Genomic DNA, 23,898 nt, shown 5'->3' with positions numbered 1-23,898 from the left:
ATAACATGCTGTGTGGTGGTGTGCTCATTTGGTCTCATTCGACTGGAATAGGACATATAAGGCTTGATTTAGAGTATAATTCACTAGTGGAATTTCCTCCAACACACTATTGTTGTGAGAGAGGACACTTCAGTAGTGGATTCTGTATTGGATTTAACACTTTCTTCATGAAAGGAAAGGACTTTCTCCAACTCTTAATCAGACCTTGAGTTCAATGAAAATCTTGAGGACGAGCTATGTGGCACATTCATTTTCATTCACGTTTGTTCATGGGATACACATATCTACCAAAGGACAGTGGTAACACTAAAAAAATGTGATGGGGCAGAATGTGATGCGGGCCCCCGAGTCTTGTCTACATCACAGATATTCATTGGCTTTGGGCCGAATAGGTCTTCATGAAGGGTCGGGGGCCCATCTGAGCTGCTTGGTCTGCAGGGGCCTATCTTACGCCCCTGGCATTTCCATTTGCGGAATCATGCAGATTGGAGTAGACACACTCACATCGAGATGTAGAAATTGTAGATTAACAAAGGAGGTGTCACCAGAGGGACCATGTGTCATTGGTATTCCACAGTGAATATTTGTATACCTGCACTACATGGATGTAGTTTGATTCTGGGGATGACTCTCTGCTATAGGTTTAAATGATGGTGGAAACAAATAGCGATAGGAGATCCTTCATGTGTATGGGACTCGATCAAGGATTTGTTTTATCATCTTTATTATTCACAATATCACTGTGAGTTTGGCCGATGGACGCTGATTGAAGATGAGGAGACCTACCTTTGTGCTGGATGTCAAAGAGTCGTTGCTCCCAAAAGCTTCGGAAAGGGGCAATTCCAGTGCCTGGACCTATCAGGATGCAGGGAACCCGCGGGTCCTTTGGCATATGGAAGCTGGCCGCTCTGAATAGAAAGAAGTAGACATTGAAAAAGAAAGCGGAAGCTCGGTGGAAGATGGTTGCATCATTACTTGGTTGTCAAAGAACAGTGCATTGGTGCATTGTATATCATAATTCAAAGGAGCCCAGGAATACCATCATGTAGCCACTGGTGTACCATGTATTATAGCACTACAAGTCAGAAATAATGGGGTGCATCTGCAGGGTGTGATAGCAGGGTGCCCTTCTAAACATGCTCTCTGATATCAGCATGGGCACTGAGGTCCGTGTTGAGCCCAACTGTGTGTGCAGTCAGCATGTCCTCAATGAGGGTACACAGCACATGGATACAGGGCTCATCATACCCCAGTCAGCATCGGGAGAAGAGAATGCACCCTAGTGTCTTATGATTTACCATTCACAAAATGTCCTGTGGTAAGAGTGTGCAGCCTGGAGACTATCGTCTAACTCGCTCTATTGAGTCCTACAATGAGAGTATGGAGTCTGAGCTGGAAAGACTTGGCTTGCTTCAACAGTCTGCGCAATAAGAGACTGAAGTCTGGACAAGCATCTTTTGGACTTGTGCGAAATGGAGATTCTAAAGAGAGTATATGGTGTGGGAGCTGGTCTGGAGCAGGTCCTATGGCAATCAAGGGATCACTGGGCTCCAACTGTGCCAACTTAGGGCCAGATGTAGCAAAGGTTTTTACCCATTCTGTGTCTATTTGAAAAAGTGTTCGTACATATGGCCCCTAGTCTTTTATCTTTGATGTCCTGAGACCGCCTTGCTATCACACCCAAAAGTGAGCACTAAGTGGACAACTTTAGCTACTCGGCCTCAAGATGGTGAGGTAGACCAGTCCAAGGCTTATTGAGGGAGGTGAGCCACTGCTTTTACTTTGAAAAGAAAAAACAACTTTATTGTACTTGGAAATAAATAAAACCACTTGAAAATACAAATGCAAATACACATGAAACAAGCACTGTGAAGCATGCTTTTCCTAAAAAACAGGCCATGCCTACTAAATTCCGCAAAGGTCCTTCATAATCAGTACCTCTTTGCTTACTGGCTTAGACATGTGTTCAAGGCGTGTTGCACTCAGTTGTCCCCTGTGGGGCCAAGCACAGCCCCACAGCGAAAACTGTATTTCTAATCTTTTTTCTTCCCAGTATCCATCCCCAAAGCGAAGAGCCCACCCTGGCACCCACAAAGAGTTTTTTAGGAAGTGGCAGCCACAGAGATGAACATGTTGCCCTCGATGGGAGAATAAATATATGCCCAGTGGCCATACATTGGAAATCCCCAGGCCCACGTGAAACGGAATTTAACAGTGATATTTCTTGTTATGATATTTTCAAGCCTCTGTGCCCCAAAATCCCACAACTATGGAACTTCTAAAGGACAATATTTTCCAATGTAGCTAAGACTTTAATGAACAGAATCACTTTTCCAAAGATGGGCCACTCACTATTGTGACTGACAAAATGGCAAGACTCACAAATTCTTCTCTGTAGCAGGGCTTTAGATTTATATATCGTCACAACTGCTGAGTGGGTTGCTGGTTGGTGAATTTAACCAACTGGGCCTCACCTAGCATATCCATGTATTGCCAGTCGATGAGAGACAACCGAGCAAGCTCAATATCCTGTTGGGGATGACTAGGGACGAACATTTACGGTCACGATTAAAAGGGAACAGTCCTTGGCAGAGCAGTCCTTCCCTTGAGTCACATGCAGTGCTTGATAATGGTGATGTCTAGACCGTCGTATACAGTCCATAAACTGCAGGAAGCTGGGCTATGGTATCCTTCTAGGCAGCTTCTTTCTGTAGGAAAACATCATCTTGTGCCCCTTTCTCCACAGCAAGAGGTGGGGGTCCTTAAAGACAACTCCAGGCAGCACGCCTATAACCAGACCTTCAAGTTGAGTTCTCAGCCTGGTAGGGGAGCTGGCAATCAAACACCCCAACACTGAAACTCAAGTGCTTCTCAGAGAAGATGGCTGTGAGCCTCCTATTCCCAGTGAAGACAAACATGGAGCACTGGGCAGGGCATCTGCCCAATATTTATTTATATCTTGGACAATCATTGGTAGGGTTGAGGGGTAGGTCCTCCAATCAGATTTGTAGCTGTGGACATGAATTAGATCCATTCTTCTCTGGAGTAGTTTCAGACAACTACTGACATTTTATTAGCCCAAGACTGGTCCAGCCACAGCCTTTGTCACCCAAATGCAGCAGGATTAGGAGGCAGAGCTGGAAGTCCCCCAACAGGGAACAAGAAGCTAAACTTTAAAGGTTGGCATAAGTCATCCTCACTCCTAGCTGCTGAAACTGTGACTGCAGTGCCACTCCTGGGGCAAGAGGACACTGGAAGGTTCTAGAGACCAAGAAAAAATAGGCCAAGCCCTGCTCACAAGCCACTAGAGTTCAGCTATGGTAGGCATGTCTGGGTAAGGTTCAGAAATATTCCAGATCTTCTGCTCTGGTCAGACAAAATTACTTAAACCCTCCACTGTGTGTAGCTGTCCACGCAGAGGACTCCCGAGGTGAAGTCCTGTGGCCAGTCAGTAAAGTATAAACACACATGTTCTATGTTGAACCTATCTTACATATACAGAGTAAGACACACTCTCCATCCATGGGTATTACACAGGACAGACGAGAAGGCGTTTCTCCTTCGAAGGCAACAGACAAAAAGGGAGTGTTGAGCTATTTTTCTAGCATTGTTACCTCCAGGTAACACAAGGATATCTAAAGCAACATCCCTACTCCCCTGAGTTATTTGACATAAACACAAATCTGAACTGCACCACGCACATTATGTTCTGATGCAAGCACCCTCAGTGGAATGTGAGGTTTTATTATGCTTCAAACTTGTGACCGGACATAGCATATACCTTTATCCAGCAACTTCACGAACTACCAGGGTTAACTTAAAATTATGCATTTCTACATTCACACTCTCTGGATGCACGTAGATGTCTGCAGCAGGTACCTTAGACTCAGTATTATCAGTGGGCCAGTCCTGTTGGTGTTTGGCACAAAAAAGGTGTACCAGAACGGTTTCCACAGGGCTCTCTTTTTTTCCTACAAGGCTCACTTCATCACAGCATAAAAATCTAAAAGCAGCAAAAAAAAGTAAAACAAACCATTGGCAGGCTTGTGGGTGGTACTGGGCGGACCTGCAAGGAGAGTAGGTGGTGGTCCAGAAACAAAAATGAGGACCAGCAAGAGGGCTAGGATTGTCCGCGGAATCAGGACAACCATGGGGACCAGAACCAGATGGACAAACAGGAGCTAGAGAACAAGAGGCTCAAGAGGATCAGAGCTGGTAGGACAAGGATCGGGGAACTAGGCTGACTATGAGGGCCAAGTGGCTATGACGACCATGAGCACAAGGAGAACCAGGAAGACCAAAAGAGACTGAAGTAAAAGGACCAGAAAGGACCAGGATAAGGAAGAAGAAAAATACCAGAGCCAGGAAGACCAGGGAGGTCAGGAGGAATAGAGCAGACCCACTAGCTCACAGAAGAGCAGAAGGGTCAGGATCTGTACATGGGGGATCATTTCAGGACCGGGAGGAGAAGAACCTCAAGTTTAAAGAAAGCAGCCAGGAGTAGGAAAACCAGGATGAGGACCAAAAGGAAGAGGAGTCGGAAGACCAGGAGGATGATGAGGAGGACCAGCAACTGAAGAAGGAGGATGACAGTGATAGGGAGGGCCAAGGAAAAAAGCACAATAGAACCACCAGTAGGATTTAGAGAAACAGGCCTAGGGCCCAGATGAGCACAAGGAGTACAAGGATGACCTTGAGGGTCTCATCCAGTCAAGGTGGACCAGGACAGGGCCAGGACTAGGAGCATCATCTGCCCAAGAAGAGGAGGAAAAGGAGGAACAGGGAGAGCAGAGCCAGGAGGAGGAGAAGAAGAAACTGGGACAGGAGGAAAAGGAGGATAATTAGACCAGGGGAAAAAGGACCAGGGAGTGGAGGATGTTGAGGATCATCAGAAAGACCTAGAGCATTAAGACAAAGGGTAAACCAATATACTTCAAGACCACATGTTTCTCAGCCCACCGAAAACAATGTCTATCCTTCTCAGCTATATATAAACAACTAGAGCAAATTAGCCTGTCATATTTCTCTTTGCTGTTAATTTCTTTGAGAATTTTATTAAAAATAATGCATACGTTGACGGTCATTGGCTCCACTTCCCATGACTCCACCCCTTTGTTACAAAGTCGTTTTCAGTTGCACCCAAATTATGGGTCCCATTACATATTTTCTATTTCCCTCACTGTTTAGAATACATTCGTATGAGACAAAGTCCTATGGGCCTATGGTTTTCACTCACTGATGAGTGTAATAATATGTATATGCAGTCTGAGTGTACACTGGGTATTGTCTGTTCATGGGCACAGCCAGAAGAGAGGTGACCCTGAATACAATGCTGTTTAATTCACAAACATAAGTGTCTATTTATATGGTATTTTTTGCAGGCCCACTTAGGTTTCCAACTTGTGTAAATCAGGAAATCACAAATGACAAGTGGAGGAGTGCAAAAACTAAGCACTCAGATAAGCTGAGTGAGTTTAGTTGGGCGTGGTGAAGGAACTAGCAAAAGATATAATAGTCTCTCAACTTTGGGTTCTGTAAAAAAGAAAGGGGACAATTTACAAAGGTTTTTGCTAAATTCTATTGCTGAAGGTAAAGCCATTAAAATGGGAAGCATCTACTCTGCCAGCATGGCCCTTCCCCCTACATGCACGATTCATGAATCGTGACATGCATGCAGAGAATATGCAGCCCTTGAAAAGTTGAGACCACATATTTGCAAATTAGTCCAAAGTCTTTAGGGCTCGTCTGATGGACTTGCTGGTGATGTTGAACACAGCATTTCATTTATCGCTGGGTGAGTGTGCGGCATGCTGGGTCTGTCAGGTCACAGGATGCCCCACGTCAATCCCCAGCAATACACTGCCTGTCCGATATGGAGATCCCTTCCATTTTGGTGGGGATCTCTCTATGAAGTCCATCAGTGCAGCAGATGCACTTTTAGTAAATATGAGTGGCCAATTGCCGACATACCTTGCATGGCAGTCCCTGGTATGAATAATCAGCCACACGCTTAAGCATGGAGGGGTTTCCTCACTGTGACCCACCAGTCTTGTGCCAGGTCCAAGGTTTCCATTGGCAGAACCTACTAGGGATCCACTATCAGAAACATCGTTTTTCTACACCTTTTTATCAGGTGGGAGTACAGCAGGTTTAGAGGAATGAGAATCCGGCCATTTTCCGAGGATGTGTCCGCTCCACTAAACCCTAAATAAAGCCCATATTGACTAATGAAGTCATTTCGAACAAAGTCAAATGCACGAGTGTTGAAATACCATGTTGAACATTTATTGGAAGTTTATTTTGTATTTATACAAAATATTTATCATTTTGTTTTAACGAACTTAAGTGCAAGGAAAATTCTGAATGTCGGGATGAATTATGACTGCACAAAAGAGTCTGCAAATGTCTCAAAGTAATTTTTTCATATTTAAGAAAAACAAAGACTTACAGAAAACTTGCGGCTGTACAACAAAAATATTTTGAAATCGTTTACAAATTCTGACTATGCTATTGAAAAAGGCTCTACTATTTGCAAGGGGGATACATAATATTATCACAGTAGTTATATGGGAGAAATGTAATCACTTACATTAAACGTAACTTTAGATTTCTTTTGTACAATATCTTGAACACATTTGGCAATAGCATCTGCTAAGAATGCCTTTTGTGTGGGTTTGTGGAATCTGCAAACTGCTCAACATATTCTTCTTTCCAAATTAGAAACATATTTTTTGAAAGTGAACATTAGGTCAAATGTTTAGAAGTTATTTTCTGTTGCTCATCTAAAAGAGCATCACATGGAACTGACCGCATACGTGTATGATCATAGAAAATAGATGCTCAGCGCTTACCAGAATGGAATAGTACAGTCCTTGACAAGGTGCAATCATATTGGCAAACTACTGACCAATCATCCTTAAAGTTCCCAATCCTGTAAGATTATGGGAATCGAAATCACAAGACTGCTCTGACAATTGATTGAAGAAAATCACCCGATCTATGATTCAGATCCTCCAGTGGCATACAAGTGGTATTAGTTAACATCAGAGAAGCTCTTCTCTTCCCCATGGGTGAAGATAAAACACAGCCTAAATACCCCTTCTGCTTTCCACTGCCTACGTCACGGCGGTCAACAGAATCCTCCTAGAGCACCTGAAGGGCATTGTAGGCATATTTGAAACTGTCTTTGATTTAATTTCATACTTTCTCTCTAATAGTACTAAAACATAATAATCAGTTCAGTGGGATGCTCTTCATGATTGGCGTCATCGTGTAGTGTACTTCTGGGAATACTGCTATTTTGTTTGATCTTGAATATCTAATAGATCCTCTGACAGAGCTCCTCGAGCAATCCCTGGTGAATTCACAAATGAATGTGGATAGTACCCAAATCCATTTCAAGTTGGAGATCAAGTAGCGTGATTGGCTAACAGGAATGGAGGAAGATTTCCGCCTTATGAATAGAGCAAAAAACTAAAGTCCCGGTGATGGGAGGGGTTGAACCTGAATATGTGGACTTTCACCTGACTTCTCAGCTGATAACTTTACTAAAAATATATGTATGTATGTATGTATTGTATGTATTGGGCATTTATAAAGCGCATTCCGGCCCTCGGGCATCGAAGCGCTAACTGGGTGAGGCAGTAAAGACCTAAGCAAAAGAGCTCCCAAACTTATTGAGGAAACAGCCATGTCTTGACCAGTTTCCTGAAAGTTAAATGGTTGTGTTCTTGCCTTATACTCAGTGGAAGAGAGTTCCAAATTTTAGCAGCTGCGATAGTGAAAGCTCTGTCACCCCATTATACTTTCCTAGTACGGGCTATTTGAATTTGATAGGCACCGGCTGAACGCAACAAGCGATTAGGCTTATGCCATTTCAGTTTGGTGGTTAGTGTTGTAGGCCCAATCCCATGAGCAGCTTTGTGAGTGATGCAGAGAGCCTTAAAAGAAAGCCGATGGATGATCGGAAGCCAGTGTAGATCTTTAAGGCCCCTCTTAACAGAGGCCCCACGAGGTAATTTTAGTAGCAGCCTGGCAGCCGTATTCTGCATCAACTGAAGTCTGTGCAGAGATTCTTTATTTAAATTAAGTAAAAGCGCATTCCCATAATCCAATCTGGAAATGACCAGGGCCAAAATGACGGTGGTTCTACTGGTCTGAGGAATAAAAGGGAGAATTTTTTTTAATTTCTTCATTGTCCACACACAGGACTTAATGATCATATTCACCTGAGGTTTAAATGACAATTGCTCATCGAACACTACTCCTAAATTTCTCGAGTGAGACCGTGGAACAGGAAGCGTCCCACACTCTTCTGGCCACCAGCTAGAGGTCCAATGTACCCTGTCAATTCTGAAGCACAAAATCTCGTTTTTTTCGCAGTTGAGTTTCAACCAGTTGGACTTCATCCAATGACTGACTGCCGTCATACAGGCGTTGAAGCGAATAGCCACTTCTTCAAGATCATTATCAATAGGGATAATGATTTGAGTATCGTCAGCATAAGAAGTAGGAATGAAGCCAAAAGAACGAACCAACTCCGCCAGAGGTGCCACGTACAAATTAAACAACGTCGGGCTCAAAGAAGAGCCCTGAGGGACCCCACACGGCAAAAGATAGGGAGGAGACCTAAAATCGCCACAGCTAACTGTGGCCCACCTGTCAGATAAAAAAGATCCGATCAATTTGAAAGCCTGGTCTCTAATGCCTACCTGATATAGGCGGTCTAGCAGGATATGGAAGGAGGATATGGAATGGAGGATATAGAAGCTGATAATTATTTTAGATGCTGAACTCTTTCTTGACACATCATTGGGTACATTTGGAACATTCATGCCTCTGGAGTGCTGGACATAGCATGCAAGTACTCTTCGGCATTTGAGGTGTCAATTTAGACAATTAATTTTTCCTTTGGTGTCTTTCTCCTTGCAGGCTTCTCAGAAGATGAGGCTCTGTTTCAAGTTGCATTTTAAGCATCTAGCCCCAGCAGCTGGGTGATTTGTGACTTTGGTGTTACACGTACAGAAAGAATATGGGATATTCCAGATAACCCTGTTATCGTCATGACCCCAACACCTCTAGCTACCACATGCAAGCATCTCCCGGTGGATTCTAATGCTTTTTTACAATATACTGTAAAGACACCCCTGGTGATTTTTAAATAAGTGTGCTAGATTCTCTTCAGTATTGGGGTATATTGTTGCCACTTGATCTGAAGAATATGGTTCAGTCAAATTTGAACACTAGATGAGTCCATAGGAAAATCTGGGTGATAATGACAAATCTGTATGTCCATGGAGATTTTAACGACGATGGCTGTTCCAAAGTTTTTTGATGCCTTTTAAAGGAATTTGTGGAGCCCCAAAGCCAATAAGTAGGAATGGTGAAAGAGTAATTTGCAGGTAGGACAAAACTAACACTTACAGCCTCATTTAGGGTTAGATGGGCTGGCTAACAAATGGCATGGGTGGCAGAGGCTCCTATAAAGTTACCCCTTCCTCCACATGGGAGCGGCTTGAATCTAAACCAGCATTGACAAAAGCAACAGCTCTGGCTAAAAGCAAAAATATTTTTAATATCAGAAAGAACACATTGCTATGGTAATCCCCAACACGTATGTGATCCTTGTTAAAGGGAAGAATGTTGTTGCTTTCTGTGAAGTTATCCAATGGCTAAAGTAGTCCTATAGCTCTATGCTGTATCCTGTTATGGGTGGGAGAGAAATATAAATGACATAGCAATAAGCCAATGGGAGAAGAGAGCTGACTGAAAACCCATATATAATCCTAGTAGGATCAAACGTTCTTGGCTAATGACAGATCTAAAAAACTAGCCATGGTGACTGGTCCGGGGTGCACTAATGTAATGTCCTGACGGTGAAAATTGTTTTGCTTTATGCCTTACTGTATTTGTAATAATATTATGTGTTGCATCAATCTTTATCTTTCCCTGTCCCTTTCCTTTGTGTTTGTGTGTGGACCCGTGTGGAGAATGTTGATGTTTGACAGTTGTGTTGAGGGGAGGTTGGAGACACTTTGAGGGAACAAGTTATTCTAGATGTTTTAATAAGGTGATTGCTTTTACCAATGCTTGTGTGATTACTAGCATCAATACTCATTTGTTAGAGAAACATCTTCATTCCATCCCACCCCTTACTTTATTTGTTTTAGGTCCTGTTCCAACTGGTACTTAGCGGTGCTTCTCCAAAATCAGACAGGTTGCAAATAACGTCAGTAGATTTCATGTTGCACGTGTACCTATCCATAAGGTATATTACAGAATTTTAAATTACTTGTCTAAGCTGGTTTTATCTTAGCTACTAATAACTTGAAGTCTCTTAAAAAATATACTTTTGACATTTGTCACAGCTAAATGTTAGCACTACTAGACTCAGATCTGTTACCAGAAGGGTTGAAACAACAAAAGTGGAGCTGGTGGTGCAAGTCAAAGTTGCCTGACCTTTGAAGGTTCCAAATTTTGTGTTTTGTGTATGAACTTAAACATTTCTTGAAAATCTCTGTATTTCTGCTACATCATTGTTCTCGTCATGTTCTCCTGTGAGAACTATTAAAACTGCCTAGCTATTGGAATACATCTTCCTTAATTTCATATCTGTGTTGCTATGTTACATATTAAACAAGTTATTCACAAGACCCAGGTTTACCAAGGGCACTGTGATTTTTGGAACAAACCTGGATATTGCAGGTTTCACATTTCTACTCAAACTGAAATCCCTTACCCTCTAACGAAGCAGGGAACCACCTCCTCGGCTTGTATTCTGTTGAACCAGGATGAGCAGACACCGTGGTGCATTGGTCCATCTCCATCTGGCAGACAGAAGCAGAGATGTATTAGTCCTCCTGATTACACAGGTTGAATTCATTTGATTTCCAAACAGGATAACCTCATCTAACTAAACCAGTAGCCATTATTTTGTATGCAACCAGAACTGTGGGATGGGGAAGTATTAATTAGGCATGTCACTGGCCCAGACACCAGAGTGGATGTAGCTGAGTGAGAGGGGTAAGCTTTGCTTTTGCGGTAAGCGAGAGACTTGTGGTTTCATGTAATCATCCTTTCTTGCAGGGTTAGAGAGGTTTAGGTTCAGAGGCACTCACTCCCACATGACACCTAACTGAGGTTTCTTAAATTGTCAACTTGTTTCCTACATCCTTCTCTAAATCTACACACACGCAAAAAATATTTGCTCCAAGGCTTGATTTATACAAATATATTAGAAACACACACATGTACATATATATATATATACACCCAGTCAGGGTTTCCTAATACCTCTTGTGCGGTAAGAGACTACGGCTACTGTGAGGTGCACCTCATCAGGGTGCATTTCCGGAGAGGAGCTGATTGAATAATAACGAGGCTGGAGGAGGGGAAGCTGGGTCAGGAGCAAAGAAGTAGGCATCTGCACAGATGGGAACTCTTCAAGAACCTCCACAATGGTTGGATTCTTGTACCATTTCCACTCCTCATATTCTTGCAAACCCTGAAAGAGAGACATAAAAGATCACAAGAAAATATCCTTTCCTGTCACGGTCTCACACCTTGTTTACATAACTTCTTGCCTTTCTTTAGCGAAAGCCCAGGGCATCATTAATTGAGAGCTCAGGTTGCAATATCCACCTCAATAGTTTGCGTAGTTCCTCCGTGGACTAATTTGCGATGCCAGTTTCTTGACTAGTTTGACTACTGGTCCTTCAAAGTTAACTGTGGGTTTCACTTTTGTTTGAAATTTGTAACAACTGACTGTGCCAATCAATCAGCTTCTAGGTTTTGTGTGTGTAGAAAATAAAATAGCACAGAATATTGGTCTAAAGTTGTGTGAGGTCACTACTCTGCTTTCGTCATGGTCAAACAGGGTGTGTTGTAATGTGACCTAGATCTTTGATTTCAGTGAATTGATGTCACTGAAAATAGCTAAACCCCTCTTAAATCTTGCTGGCATGTTTGCTGGTTAGCTTGAGAGTCACCAGAGACACTGGCCTAGACCTGCTTTTTTTCTTACAGAGGATGCTGCTGCTGATTATTTGGCAATATGTGCTAAGAGTATCTCTCCTGTGCTGCTAATTTCTACATAGGCCTAGGCCGCTAGTTATCAAGTGCCTGACATCTTCTAACACAGACCCCAGGCCAATTTATACTTGTAGAAAATGAGGCTTCTGGTTAGCCAGGCAAAGGTACCAGTTCCCTAACTCTGAAAATGATGTAATCCCAGAGAGCTAGAGAGATCTAGATACTACCTTATAAATGGCATATTCTACTGTCAAGGCTGCAGAAAATGCATGATCACTGGATCTGTACTGCTTTTGGCTGCTATTTTCTGCTTTATTCTTGAATAAGAAGTGGCTGTTGGTTACCAAGAATGATCTGTGACTGCGAGTCTTGGTGTATTGTGTTGGAAATTTCCTAGCATAGGTAAGTTTAGTTTTTTATTCCTTTTGGGTCTCAAGTAGAGCTATCAATGTGCGGTGAGTTCATAGTGGAATTGTCAACAAAGTTTATTTTATTATTTTGATTTGTGATTACCTATGGCTCTTAGTGTTTTTGTATTTTTTCTTTGATAGGTTTATATTAGGTAGGTTATTTAGGAACTGGATGTACGTGGCTTGGGTGTGTCCTTGGACCTCATGTGTGAGAGGTGAAAATCTGAATTGAATAATTTGAACAAACTGAATGTGTCATAGATACAGGTCCTACTAATAAATTGTATTTCAATCTGTACATCTTTACTACCAAACACAGGAATATCGTAGAATGTTGCCAGGCCAACATGGGTCCCTAGGTTTTCTCAGGTGCCTGTACAGGGATGCAGCCTGCAAAGCATTGACAAACTAAGGGCAATGTCTTAAAGAATGACCTTCATTTGAGAGAAAGGAGATATTGAGTGTTCTTCGACATTTTTGACTGACATATGCCAGGCATTTAAGACAACCATGGTTCTGAAGAATGAACAATTTTTGTCTTTGGATTCAGTCAGTGGACTGTAAATTGGTGTCCTAAAATATCCTGGAAGTTAGTCATGGTTGAACTAGCATATCAAGATCATCCTTGAAAATCCATTCACTCAAGCATAGCAGAAAAAACAGATTTGATCTCTGCCGTGCTGAAAGAATACATTTATTTTTACAGCATGTCAAGATTTTTACTACTTCAGTGGTGGTCATGCTACTGACTTTGAAGGATTTTCAGGAAACAAAGGTCAGAATCTTTACTCCTAAGATATTGTGGCTGGATCAAAACAACAACATGATTGTTATCTCAAGGGGAATACGTTCCTCTTTGACGTGGATCAATGTGAATTCTGATTATGGGTGAGAGATGGCCACATATTGAGATCAGCCCTCCCCCTTTAGCTTTGTTTTATAGGGAAAAGAGGCTGTTGCGTTTGGGAGACAGCAGTGTAAAGTGTCTGTAATTTGGTCAGGTCAGAGCTGCTGTTAAATGGGAAATGCGGTTGCTTGTCACTTAGGCAGATCTCTATGCTCAATGGTGTGAAGGCTAACTAATGCAAGGGTCTACTTTTAAAAAAATAGTTTTTTATATTGATGTAACATGAAAAAAGTAACACAGAGCTAACCAGACCTTATGTTCGTGGTTTATCAGAGTGTTCTTTCAATTGACTTCTGAAAACTGCTCCTTGTGGGTCTGTTTACCAAGATATATCAACCCTTCCATCTGCCAGGAATTAGGTAAAATATTCAGTTCTGGAGAACAAGCATGAACCCCATAAGCAATGAAAAGTGCTGAAACATGTTGACTTGGATGAGACGGTTGAGTGGTTTCCATCTCTATTTTAATCTTGCGTGGGGCAAGTAGAAATAATGTGTGAATGGTGAATCCTTCACACATATTTAGGGGTCGATTACAACTTCGGTGGACGGAAAAGGCCATCCGCTGAAGTCCTGACGGTCAGGTTGCCACCAGTGCGTCCATCTTCCCACGCGCCTCATTAAGAGTTTCCCGCTTGGTCAGCGGGCAGAAACAGTGTCCCGCCGGCACAGCAGGAAACAGCCTACAACATTGACGCCGGCTTATAAAAGAGCAATGGCGGCAATGCTGTAGTCTGTAGGGTGTACCAGCACCCATTGCGATGTTCACTGTCTGTAGACAGTGAACATCGCGACGGAGCTAGCCATGGGGGCCCCTGCCTGGTCAGCAGTCACATGGCGGCGCTATCGCCATGTAACCGCCGGTGGAGAAGGGACTAGTAATCCCCAGGGCAGTGCTGCATGCAGTGCTGCCCTGGCAGATTAGGACCATCAGCACTGTAAGTCCCTCCTGTGGTGGAAAACTGGAGTGTGTTGGCAGTCCGACCGTGGCACTACAGCCACGGTTGTAATGTGGCTGTCGGACTGCCACATTGGCGGTGGTCCGACCGCCACAGCGACCCTGGCGGTCTTGACCCCTCTAGTGTTCAGAAACACAAATGATATATAGTTATGTCTCTGACAGTGGCTAAGAGAGGATAGTGATAGGTGTTAGGTGGCATATTATCCTGGGGTTTCACCTTACAGTGGCATCTAGGATATGCAAATTCCAAGCTTAGGCCACCGTTAAGTAAACATTTTTTTTAAAATTCAATCATAAAACCAATGGGGATTGATTCTCTAAAATAAACCCCTAAACATGGGGATCTTTAGGTCAATGTTGTGAAACTGTGCTGAAGTAAGCCAGAAACTTTACTTATAGGTTTCTTTTGAGAAGACTATTTGTAAAAAGGCCTACATAGCGGAGTTAATATGCATTTGGAAACGCATTCTGATAAACCATAAGCAATAGGCCTGACTATCTTTTTTACAATATTGTGAAGTGAAAATGTAACCAGGCCATTATGTTCTTCTTTTCCTCCTATTCTTTCTTTTTACTGACATAAAATCCCATAACAAAATTAAATACTGAAAGCTAAAAAAAAATCTTTTTTTTTCTGTTTTGTAACCTTTGTGAAGGGCAGAATTGCTGCTCAGTTCGGCGGAGATTACAGATGAATATTGCAGCCTCATGGAACAAAAAAAAGAGTATAATTCACCAATGGGAATTTTGACCTTCAGTTCCTCACATTTTCTAGAGTTTGAAGTTAGGAAGGATAATGGCAAGGGTCCCTGCTGACCTCTGGTGACAGATAACCAGACTCATTTTTCAAGGCTCACTCTGCATAAGCTTCTCACTAGGCGCAGGGGGTTTCAAAATGATGACAAATCTATTGAAGAAATCTGTTGGGGGGGGTGGCTAAAGTCGGAGAGTGCAGTGCAAACCCAGTTTTAACCGCTTCAAACTTAAATTTACAGCGAGGGTTGGTGACATAGCAAGTTTACAAGTGCATGCAAGGCCAAAAGGAAAAAATGGATTGAGGTGAAAGTATTGCATGCAAAATAGTAATGCATAGCCTCTCTTCTTAATGATGGTCACTCATGGCTGACCTTGCTCAGGACTTGTAGGCGTTTCTTCTCCTTCTCGTTCGTGGCCAGTAGTGTGAACTGCTGCATGAGGTGAGGCGTGGGTGGCGTGGTGATGTCCAAGTAATACTTAAAGGCTTGGAAGGCGGTGCAAGCCGGGATGCGCTCCTCCGGGGTCCAGTTACTAATGACACCTGGGAAAAAGCATGTGGACAAGAGACAGAAAAAGAACAGAGGAGTCAGGTCCAGAGCAAAATGCCCTGTTGGGGAATCTTGGGGTTTCCCTATTGGCCAATGACTTTGGGTGGCTTCAGTGCTTATTTTGTGCCAGTAGTTGCAGGTGGTGGACACCAGCACTTGCTTTGGCGATCGGTACTTTATTTTACATCATCAAACTTTAACCCAGAGCAAAAGAAGGCAGAAAAGGAAAGTAGGAGGAAACAGGGAATAACAAGCCAAACAGTGACAACGGGGGGAAGCGGAGTCGAAGGGCAGCCTGCAAGAGTGAGGGCAACGGAGAGGAGTAAGAAAGAGGCATGAGGTGGAACCAGGAATTCGCAGCCTTGGTCTTCAACACCTCACACACTGGGTTCCTGCATTTTTTTAAACAAAGTACTGAGCGGCATCTTATGTTAGTATTTGACGGGCAAGCATAATGTGACCTGCTATGCCATAGTCCTTCTAATTATCTGAAGACAACGGCTTGACAGGAAGTCCTAACATGTCACTTCAACTTACACAGCTGATACATTTCACATAAGTTCAGCACTGCCAGACGTACTAATTTAAATGATAAACATCAACACCAATTGGAAGGAGTTCATTTATTGAAGGAAAGAAAAACAACTATTCCTAAATACCGATTTAATGTCATTTACATAAAGGAAATTGAATACTTCGAGTATAATATGCAAAGCACCTGCAGCTTAGTTCCAGAAGAGTCTAAAGTCCAAGGAGGGTTTAAAGTGCTTAACCCCACATCAGCCCACAAAGTGAACAATATTAAACTGAAGGGGAAAGATAGAATTATTTGAAAGTTGTGAGAAGTTATGATTATCAGGAAACCCGAATGAGCAGGTAAAGGATTCATGAAGCATATGGAGGTGGGTGGTGGCTGAAGTCATGAGACTTGCTCTGAGGGTGTTAGCTTGAAAGAGATGGAATCTTTTGATGGTAGTGAAGTTTTAGGCAAGAAGTTTAAGGGACAGGAAGAATGTTCAAGAGTTGTGCAGTTAGATTGTTGCTAGGACGAAGAGTGTAAGGGGAAAACAGAAGTAAGTGAACCAAAATGTTGAGACAACAGTACCAGAATAACAGATTTAGTGGAGTGATTGAAGATTCCCTGAGGCAAGGCGCCTAGTGAGTGCTGGACAAAAAGCATAGAGACAACTTTCTTTTCTAGTCACATGGAGTCCATATAGTCTTTCTGTGACATGAATTATACTCTTTATATGCAGCATTTTGTATTGTGTTAGGAGGAAGTCTGTTGTATCTTACATGTTGACTGTGTTGTGTGTCACTGTGATATCAGTGGGACATTTCCTAGACTGTTCTGTACATCAGGAATGTGAGGCTTATTCTTGGGGGCCTGGGACAGACTGTGGTTACTGGGTATTATCCTAAGTGAACTCTGATGTTTGCCAGTGGTGCCCCAGAATCACAATACTACTGCACTTCAACTGGACAACTAAGTTACTCCCCCTGGGTAGTTGACTTTCTCAAGGTAGCGAGGACAGGCAATCAAGGCAAACTCCATCACGTAAAGATAATTCGAAATTTAGAATCAGTAGGGCACAACAAATAACACTCAATAACATCAATGTCCCATCAGTGCTTTATGTTTGAGAATGAAAAGGAAAGATAATTAAAGAGAACAAGTTAGGATGAGATAGCAACTTCTAGGGCTGACAAATAATTCCGTATATTACTGAAGCTCCTTAGTGCTAGGCACTACATTAAGTTTTCTTAACAGTGGTTCTACTTCCAGTGTTATCCTGGATGGGAGGGGGGTGTTGATTTGAATTGACTCACTGGACAACTCAGTGGACTGATCAGTGGCGTAACGAAACTTGAGGGGGGTCTCATTGCAAAGTATATGGAGAGGTCCCGGACTCAGTCACTGACTGTGCAGAGTGTACTGTGCAAAGAGGCCCCTGGAACTCAGACCACCTTTGCCCCCGCCATCCCCCCACACTACAGGGCTGCAGTGGCTAATGTTAAGCCACGGAGACTGATATCTCATCAAATCCAGTACATGAGTTTCAAAACTGAAAGGTATAATCCCCTAAAAGCCACCACTCAGGCATCAAGGAGTACACCCAGTGAATACCAGGTTTCCCCTTTAAGATCTAGTAAAGGTAACTAGTGGCCACAGGTCCCATCAGTGGTGTCTATTTATGGTCACAGTGCTCTGCAGACCCTGGTGGCCCTTTCCCACCTGGGAAAGTGTCTGTTTAGCACTAGGCTTGTTTGCATCTTTGAACATCATCTCCAGAACTGCAAGAGCTAGAAAGATGGTTCATACAATTCTGTAAATATGGTGATCTTCTCATGTCTATGTAGGGAATGGAGGGGTTTACTGCCTCGTGGTACTTCTGGAGCGGGAGAGGGGAGATACAAGCACTTTGTGATCATCAGGAGGATAAGCAAATGTAATGACTTATCTCTGAATTGATGACAACTCTAAAATGCCAGTGACACTCTTCTTCAGGTCTTCCTCTCCTCTCTGATTGGCATGTGAAGAGCTCATGGCACCTGGGTGACCTCTGCCAATTGAGACATTCCCACTTAGGTCTTGCAGTCAGCTGAGCCTTGTGAAGATCTTCTTTTGAACCAGATGGACTCCATCCTTCAGGCATAGTCCAGCACCTCACCCAGACAGGTAAGCTCTTGGTTTCGCAACAGTTCACAGTAGTGTGTCAAAAAGTTTGGAGGTTTCTCAGACTTAGGCCCAGTCTGGTGTGACAGTGGTACCCATGCAGAGGTCCCCTTCCTAGTCCTATAGTTTTCCTCTCTTCACTGGTGTGCAGGACCCCTCCCTATCCAGGCATTTATGAATAAACCAGTAATGGCTGCTTATACCCCCTTTGGATGCCTAAGTGAGAAGATTGAGCCAGTCAGGTCTACAATATTTAAAAATGCACTACCTCTGTCAATCCAGGACAAGTACCTCTTACTGCTGATGGGCAGACTGTGCAGGCATCTAAGCCAGTCTAGCTGGCATATGGGATGGGCTCAGACATAGCCCCCCATCCGTTCCGGTTACCATAGCCGATCAAAATAATACAAGAAATGGAGGAGAGGATGGTGTAGATTGCAACAGGACAAATCTATATTGTGAACTCTCCTTACTGACCAACAATAACAGGTTTTTATGGAGGGTGACTGGGAAAAGCAAATATGCAATATGGTGGGATAGGTTAGCTAAACCTCACAAAGGAAACCACCATTTTGTGCAGCATGCACTTGGGGTCCATTCTTCGTGCGTATCTTATACATGTTGAAAGCAACAGCCTCAGTTAGGAGTATGGGGTGAACCTTTACCAGAGAAATGCAGTAGTCTATATTTAGCTATATATACCTATATATAGGTTTGATTTTTGAACAATGAAAAATAACATGAGAGAACATAACAAAGCCAATATGGTGTTGGAAGGCCTACAGTAAATAGGACAAGGCTTCTGACACTACATCTGCTGGCGGTGATGCAGTGCACAGGGTGATCCTACCAGTAAAGCCAGCTGTGGCTCTACTGTCAGACATACAGAGCTTTCCATGCTCTAAAAGATTCACAAAAATTGAGTGGTTGGTAGATAATGTGCCTGCTAATATTCCCCTCCTTATCGCCAACCTCTAAAGACATCTTAGACATCTTATTGCAATAAATCACAACATAATGTGTGTGAGATATGAGAACACACCATGTGAGCCTGGATAACTGTGGAGAACAACACTTGGCTTACCCAAAGCTGTGTTTCGTTCCTCTAACAGCTCCACCTTCACCAGCTCGTTGGCTGGCGGAGCATCCTCCAGCCGCTCCATCAAGGCACTAACCAGGTCATCGTGGTTGCCTGGAAATACTCCAAGGTGGTCTCCCGGCTGGTACTTCAATTCTTTCTGTCCATTAGTATGAAGGCGCAGCAAGATGGTGGACCGGCTGTAAAGATAAATAGGGCGTCAGGCAGGCATTTCAGTTAAGGTACACTCTGTGCTGCACTCCGCTGCAAATTCAGGGCTTTGCTATCATTGGCTGAGCAGAATTAATGTATATTGGAGAAAAGACAACACAGCTGCAATCCAGTAATGTGCATTCAACTAGTGCCTCTGATTTCAGCACCACAACTCACCACATCAAAATACACAAACATTCAGTGGTTGTGTCATAATTTCTGTTGCTCAGCCTGTAGCCTCCAGTTACACTTTAGTACACACCACTCTCCCCACCTATATAATTGAAATAGAAACAGTAATATCTGCCATCCGCCACTGCCTACATCTCTGAGGTTATAGCCTCCTATTATTCCTCGTCAAGGTCCACTCTACAGGCAATGATTATCTGACCCGGTCCTACTTTGGTCTTCCAAAAACACCAGAGTGTACCTGAAGGAAGAGAAGAATACAGTTGTCTAAGTCATCATAGCCCTGTCACCCTAAGAATCCATCTACAAAAGCACAGGATAATGTCATACAAAGCACAAGAATACATTGTTCTCCCCATAACAAGCACAAATACCTATATTATGTGGCTAATCAATAAAAGCACAAAGCAAAGCTGCAGGATACCTCTGTGCTGATGTCAGACTATATAGCCCATCTGGCCACTGTGTTTGGACAATGTAAGCCTGATCGAAGGTCTCATGTTCCCCTGTTCCTGCGGAGGATGAGGTGTCATTGTAAGTGGTTCAGCTTGCATGCTCAAGGCCTTCTCACCACCAAATACAACCTAAAGTCTCAAGACTTGCATGTCAAAAGCCCCATATTCACTGGTGGCAGTGAGAGTAAATTGAGGCCATAGTGGGAGAGTGGGAGCTATTTAGGATTATGTAATGTAAAATAGACCCCTTCTCCTTCAGTAACTCAATTTACATATGGGACTTGAGGGAAGGAGGCACTGGAAGAAGGTTCTGCAACCTGGATGGGCCAAGAACCGCACTAAGAGGGCTCCATTATGGTTAGCATGCAGTGGTGTAGCAGTATGTCTTTACAGATATCTTTACAGTTCGGTCTTCTTAATACAGATGCATAATACTGTACCAGGATGTTGGGCCCATTATAAGGGTAAGGTGTTTTTATGGCCCATATCAAATCTGTAGCCAACATAAGTTTCACATTTCGGCTCCTCAATAACACAGCAAACCAAAACAGCAACAGTTCTAGTCATACTTAGAAGTACCTATGCTGTTCATTTTAACTGTAAACGGAATTCTTGTCTTTGATTGACATGGAGACATTAATGAAGCTGCTTGAAGATGATGGCTGACTCAGTGTGAGTATAGATATTTCTGTGGAAAGCATGTTTCTATTTTATCATCCCAAACTACATTACTTCCAGAGTTCATCTCCTCTAAAATAGCCCTATACCAAATACCGGCATAACCCAGCTCCATAGTTTGCCTGTATAGTCAGTTATACAATTTCAGCACTCCAAGGGTTCAGCAGGAACCTTGACGTGAAACAGTCTCTGTGTCAGAAAAGGTAATCATGACGCTATTGGAGAGCCCCATCCGATTAAAGGCTTATAAAATGAAGGCAATTATTGTGGATGAGAACATCTTTAATTGCAACTAGTGCAAGTAACTTCCAAATGTTATGTAGATACATGTGAGGTTCAATGGAAGTGTGAATCTGTGAGTATGCTATAGATCATCTTATGCATGCAGTAAATATTTAGCACACATGTGGTTGAAAACCTTCCCCAATGGGTTCACAATCTTTTATGTTCCTAGTAGGAGTCTCTTACTCACACATCAAAGGAAACGTGTTCCTGAATTAAACTTCCATGTTTAAGTCATAAGTGTTTTTCCCATTCATATTTAGACATGGTATGAAATACATTTTGAGCGAGTTTGGTTTATTTTCAGTTAAAGCCCTCCTTGGTGTTGACATCTAATATACCTGTGTGTGTTCTGTATATTATCTGTTAAAGGTATCAATACATTGAGCAAAATCCATCTTTTTCCGATATCTCTCCATTTTTTTAATTATACATATCTGTCACAATTCGCTCCCTGGGCCCTCGTGCCCACCACTAGGGGGCTGAATTGTGGGAGTTTCCAATGCTTTAATAAGCTTACAGACATTCCCTTTCATGCATATCCTGACATCCAGCCATTTGGACGCTATTTGAAAATTCCCATCCATTGCCAACTCAGGCCGGGATTTGTGGAAGCTAGTCTGCTCATGCTTGGGACTCCAATACCTACAATCCCCTCCTTCATCTCCACCCCTGCAGGCCAAGGATGGGTGGAGGAATGCAGCACACCTGTGGCTGGCAGTTGCTAGCCTGCTCACACCGGATGCATGTGATTACTGTGAGGTCTTTTAAGCCTCAGCTCCTTTTTGTTGGCCGTTTTTGAACCTTCTGAGCCATATTTATTCCTTGTTTCTGTTCCAGAGCCTTAGTTATTCCTCCCTTGTTTTCTTGGGCTTTTACGATTCATTATTTTCCTGGTTCCTGTTCTTGATCCTTATCTCTTCCTTGCCCCTTGAACTAGTACTGCCTGCAGTGCTACCTTGATTACTGAGCCTTAGCAAATCCTTGTTCCTGAACTCGCATTCCCTGCAGTGCTACTTTGACTCCCAAACCACAACTAGTCCTTGCACTATTTCTGCCTGCAGTGTTTCCTTCTTTCCTTGATTCCGGAACCTGCACTTCTAGTGTTCCCTTCAAGCAGCTCTTTCTGTGTTTACCTTTTCCCTGCCCTTGCCTGCCTTCCCATATACTTTGTTCCAGTTCCTAGTTTGCTGTCTTGCTGCTGTGTTGCTCCTAGTTTCCTTGTATGTTTGTTACTTGCTTTCTATCAAGTGTGCCCTTTGTTTTCCCTTCCCTCCTATTAAGCAACCCTCCTTGCCTTTTCCCTCTCTATCATGACTGTGTATTAAGTTCTACACCCTTTCTGTTACCACCTTGTGTGTTCCTGTTTGATCGCCAGGATCCGTGGGCTCAGCTGACAACCTACGTGGTGTTTCTTGTCCTCTGTAAGTATTGTCTTTGAGTTACTTTTATAACATCACCATAGTTACCAGCTCCACAGACCCTACTTTTTCATGAATATCGAAAAAATGGTTACTAGCAGTCAGAATCTGTAACAGCACTTGTGGGCGAGGAACTTACTGAGCTTCAGTTCTACATGGTGGCGCTCCAGAGTGCTTTACCTCACATTCCCTTTATTCTTTGCTCGTGCCCTAAGGTAACTATAACTCGCGCCCCTGACAGGCACAGTTTTTTCATCAACAATTTTACTGCAAATATTACATTGATATTATCAATGATGTTATCAAAGATGTCATGGGTGCTGTACATTGTGGGGTAATTAGCAGTGCATGGTGAGGGCACGACTTATAGTTTAACTTAGGGCACAAGTTATAGTTACTTGAGATAACTAACTATAACAGATGAATTTCACTGGTTTTGTATGTTTAAAATGTGAGCCTAACTATAACGTCCCTGTAATCTTTGCTTTTTAAGTGAATTTCTTTGTTTTTTTATTTCTATTTCCTAAATATAATGTCCCTGTAACCTTTGTTTTTTCTGTGAATTTCTATGTTGTTTTTTTTAACTTAAAGTAATTTTCATTACTATATGTTAATCCAACTTTTGGCAGTGTGTGGTGGTGGTTGGCTACAGGGCCTGGCCTACATTCAGGCACTGCGGACAACCCCCTATAAATAACCACCTTTGCTCCTCCGGCCAGTCCCTGCGGCCAACCCCCTTAACAACCCAACCCCGAGAGAAAGAAAGAAAGAAAGAAAGAAAGAAAGAAAGAAAGAAAGAAAGAAAGAAAGAAAGAAAGAAGGAAAGAAAGAGAGATGGATAGAGAGAGAGAGAAAGAGAGATATTGAGAGGGAGAGAGTGATTTAGGCATTGATGGATGATATACTTAGAATGAGATATTTGCAGACGTATTGAAAAGAAAAATGTTTTTGTAAATTAAAAAAAGTGAGATCACCTTTCAGTTTGTAACTTACATTTTTATTGTTGAAAAGGAACTACAGCAGGAAATGACCATAGACTCACCTAGACTGGAACCCTTAACCTTCAGTGTGCATGTCTGAGACCTTAACCACTAGGCCAGAAGTGTCTCCTTATTGTGTAGTGTCCAGACTTAGCTATGACATTCAAACCACAAATGTTGAGGGGAAAAAGACCTTCATGTTCCATCAGTAGGAACATTTAACAGTCAGAACACTGGAAAAGAAACAGGATTGGAACCTTCAGCCTACTGAGAGTCCAAGAGGTTTACCATTAGGCTAGAAACGACCCTTGTCT

At 42.8% G+C, this 23,898-nt stretch overlaps 1 protein-coding gene across 1 annotated transcript in view; it reads right to left on the bottom strand.

The window, feature by feature from the left end:
* NOS1 (nitric oxide synthase 1) overlaps nt 1-23,898 on the bottom strand; it is a 507,091-nt gene that overhangs the window by 38,846 nt on the left and 444,347 nt on the right. The window contains exons 21-25 of the mRNA XM_069214501.1: nt 19,373-19,566; nt 15,435-15,604; nt 11,293-11,503; nt 10,739-10,826; nt 787-908 (exon numbers count right to left, since the gene is read on the bottom strand). Coding sequence (XP_069070602.1) covers nt 787-908; nt 10,739-10,826; nt 11,293-11,503; nt 15,435-15,604; nt 19,373-19,566 — 785 coding nt within the window. The remainder of the gene's footprint in view (nt 1-786; nt 909-10,738; nt 10,827-11,292; nt 11,504-15,434; nt 15,605-19,372; nt 19,567-23,898) is intronic.

This window comes from Pleurodeles waltl, chromosome 11 (genome assembly GCF_031143425.1).
Source record: "Pleurodeles waltl isolate 20211129_DDA chromosome 11, aPleWal1.hap1.20221129, whole genome shotgun sequence".
NCBI lineage: Eukaryota > Metazoa > Chordata > Amphibia > Caudata > Salamandridae > Pleurodeles > Pleurodeles waltl.
The sequence above is the reverse complement of the archived record's forward strand: the minus strand, read 5'-3'. Positions and strand labels throughout refer to the sequence as shown.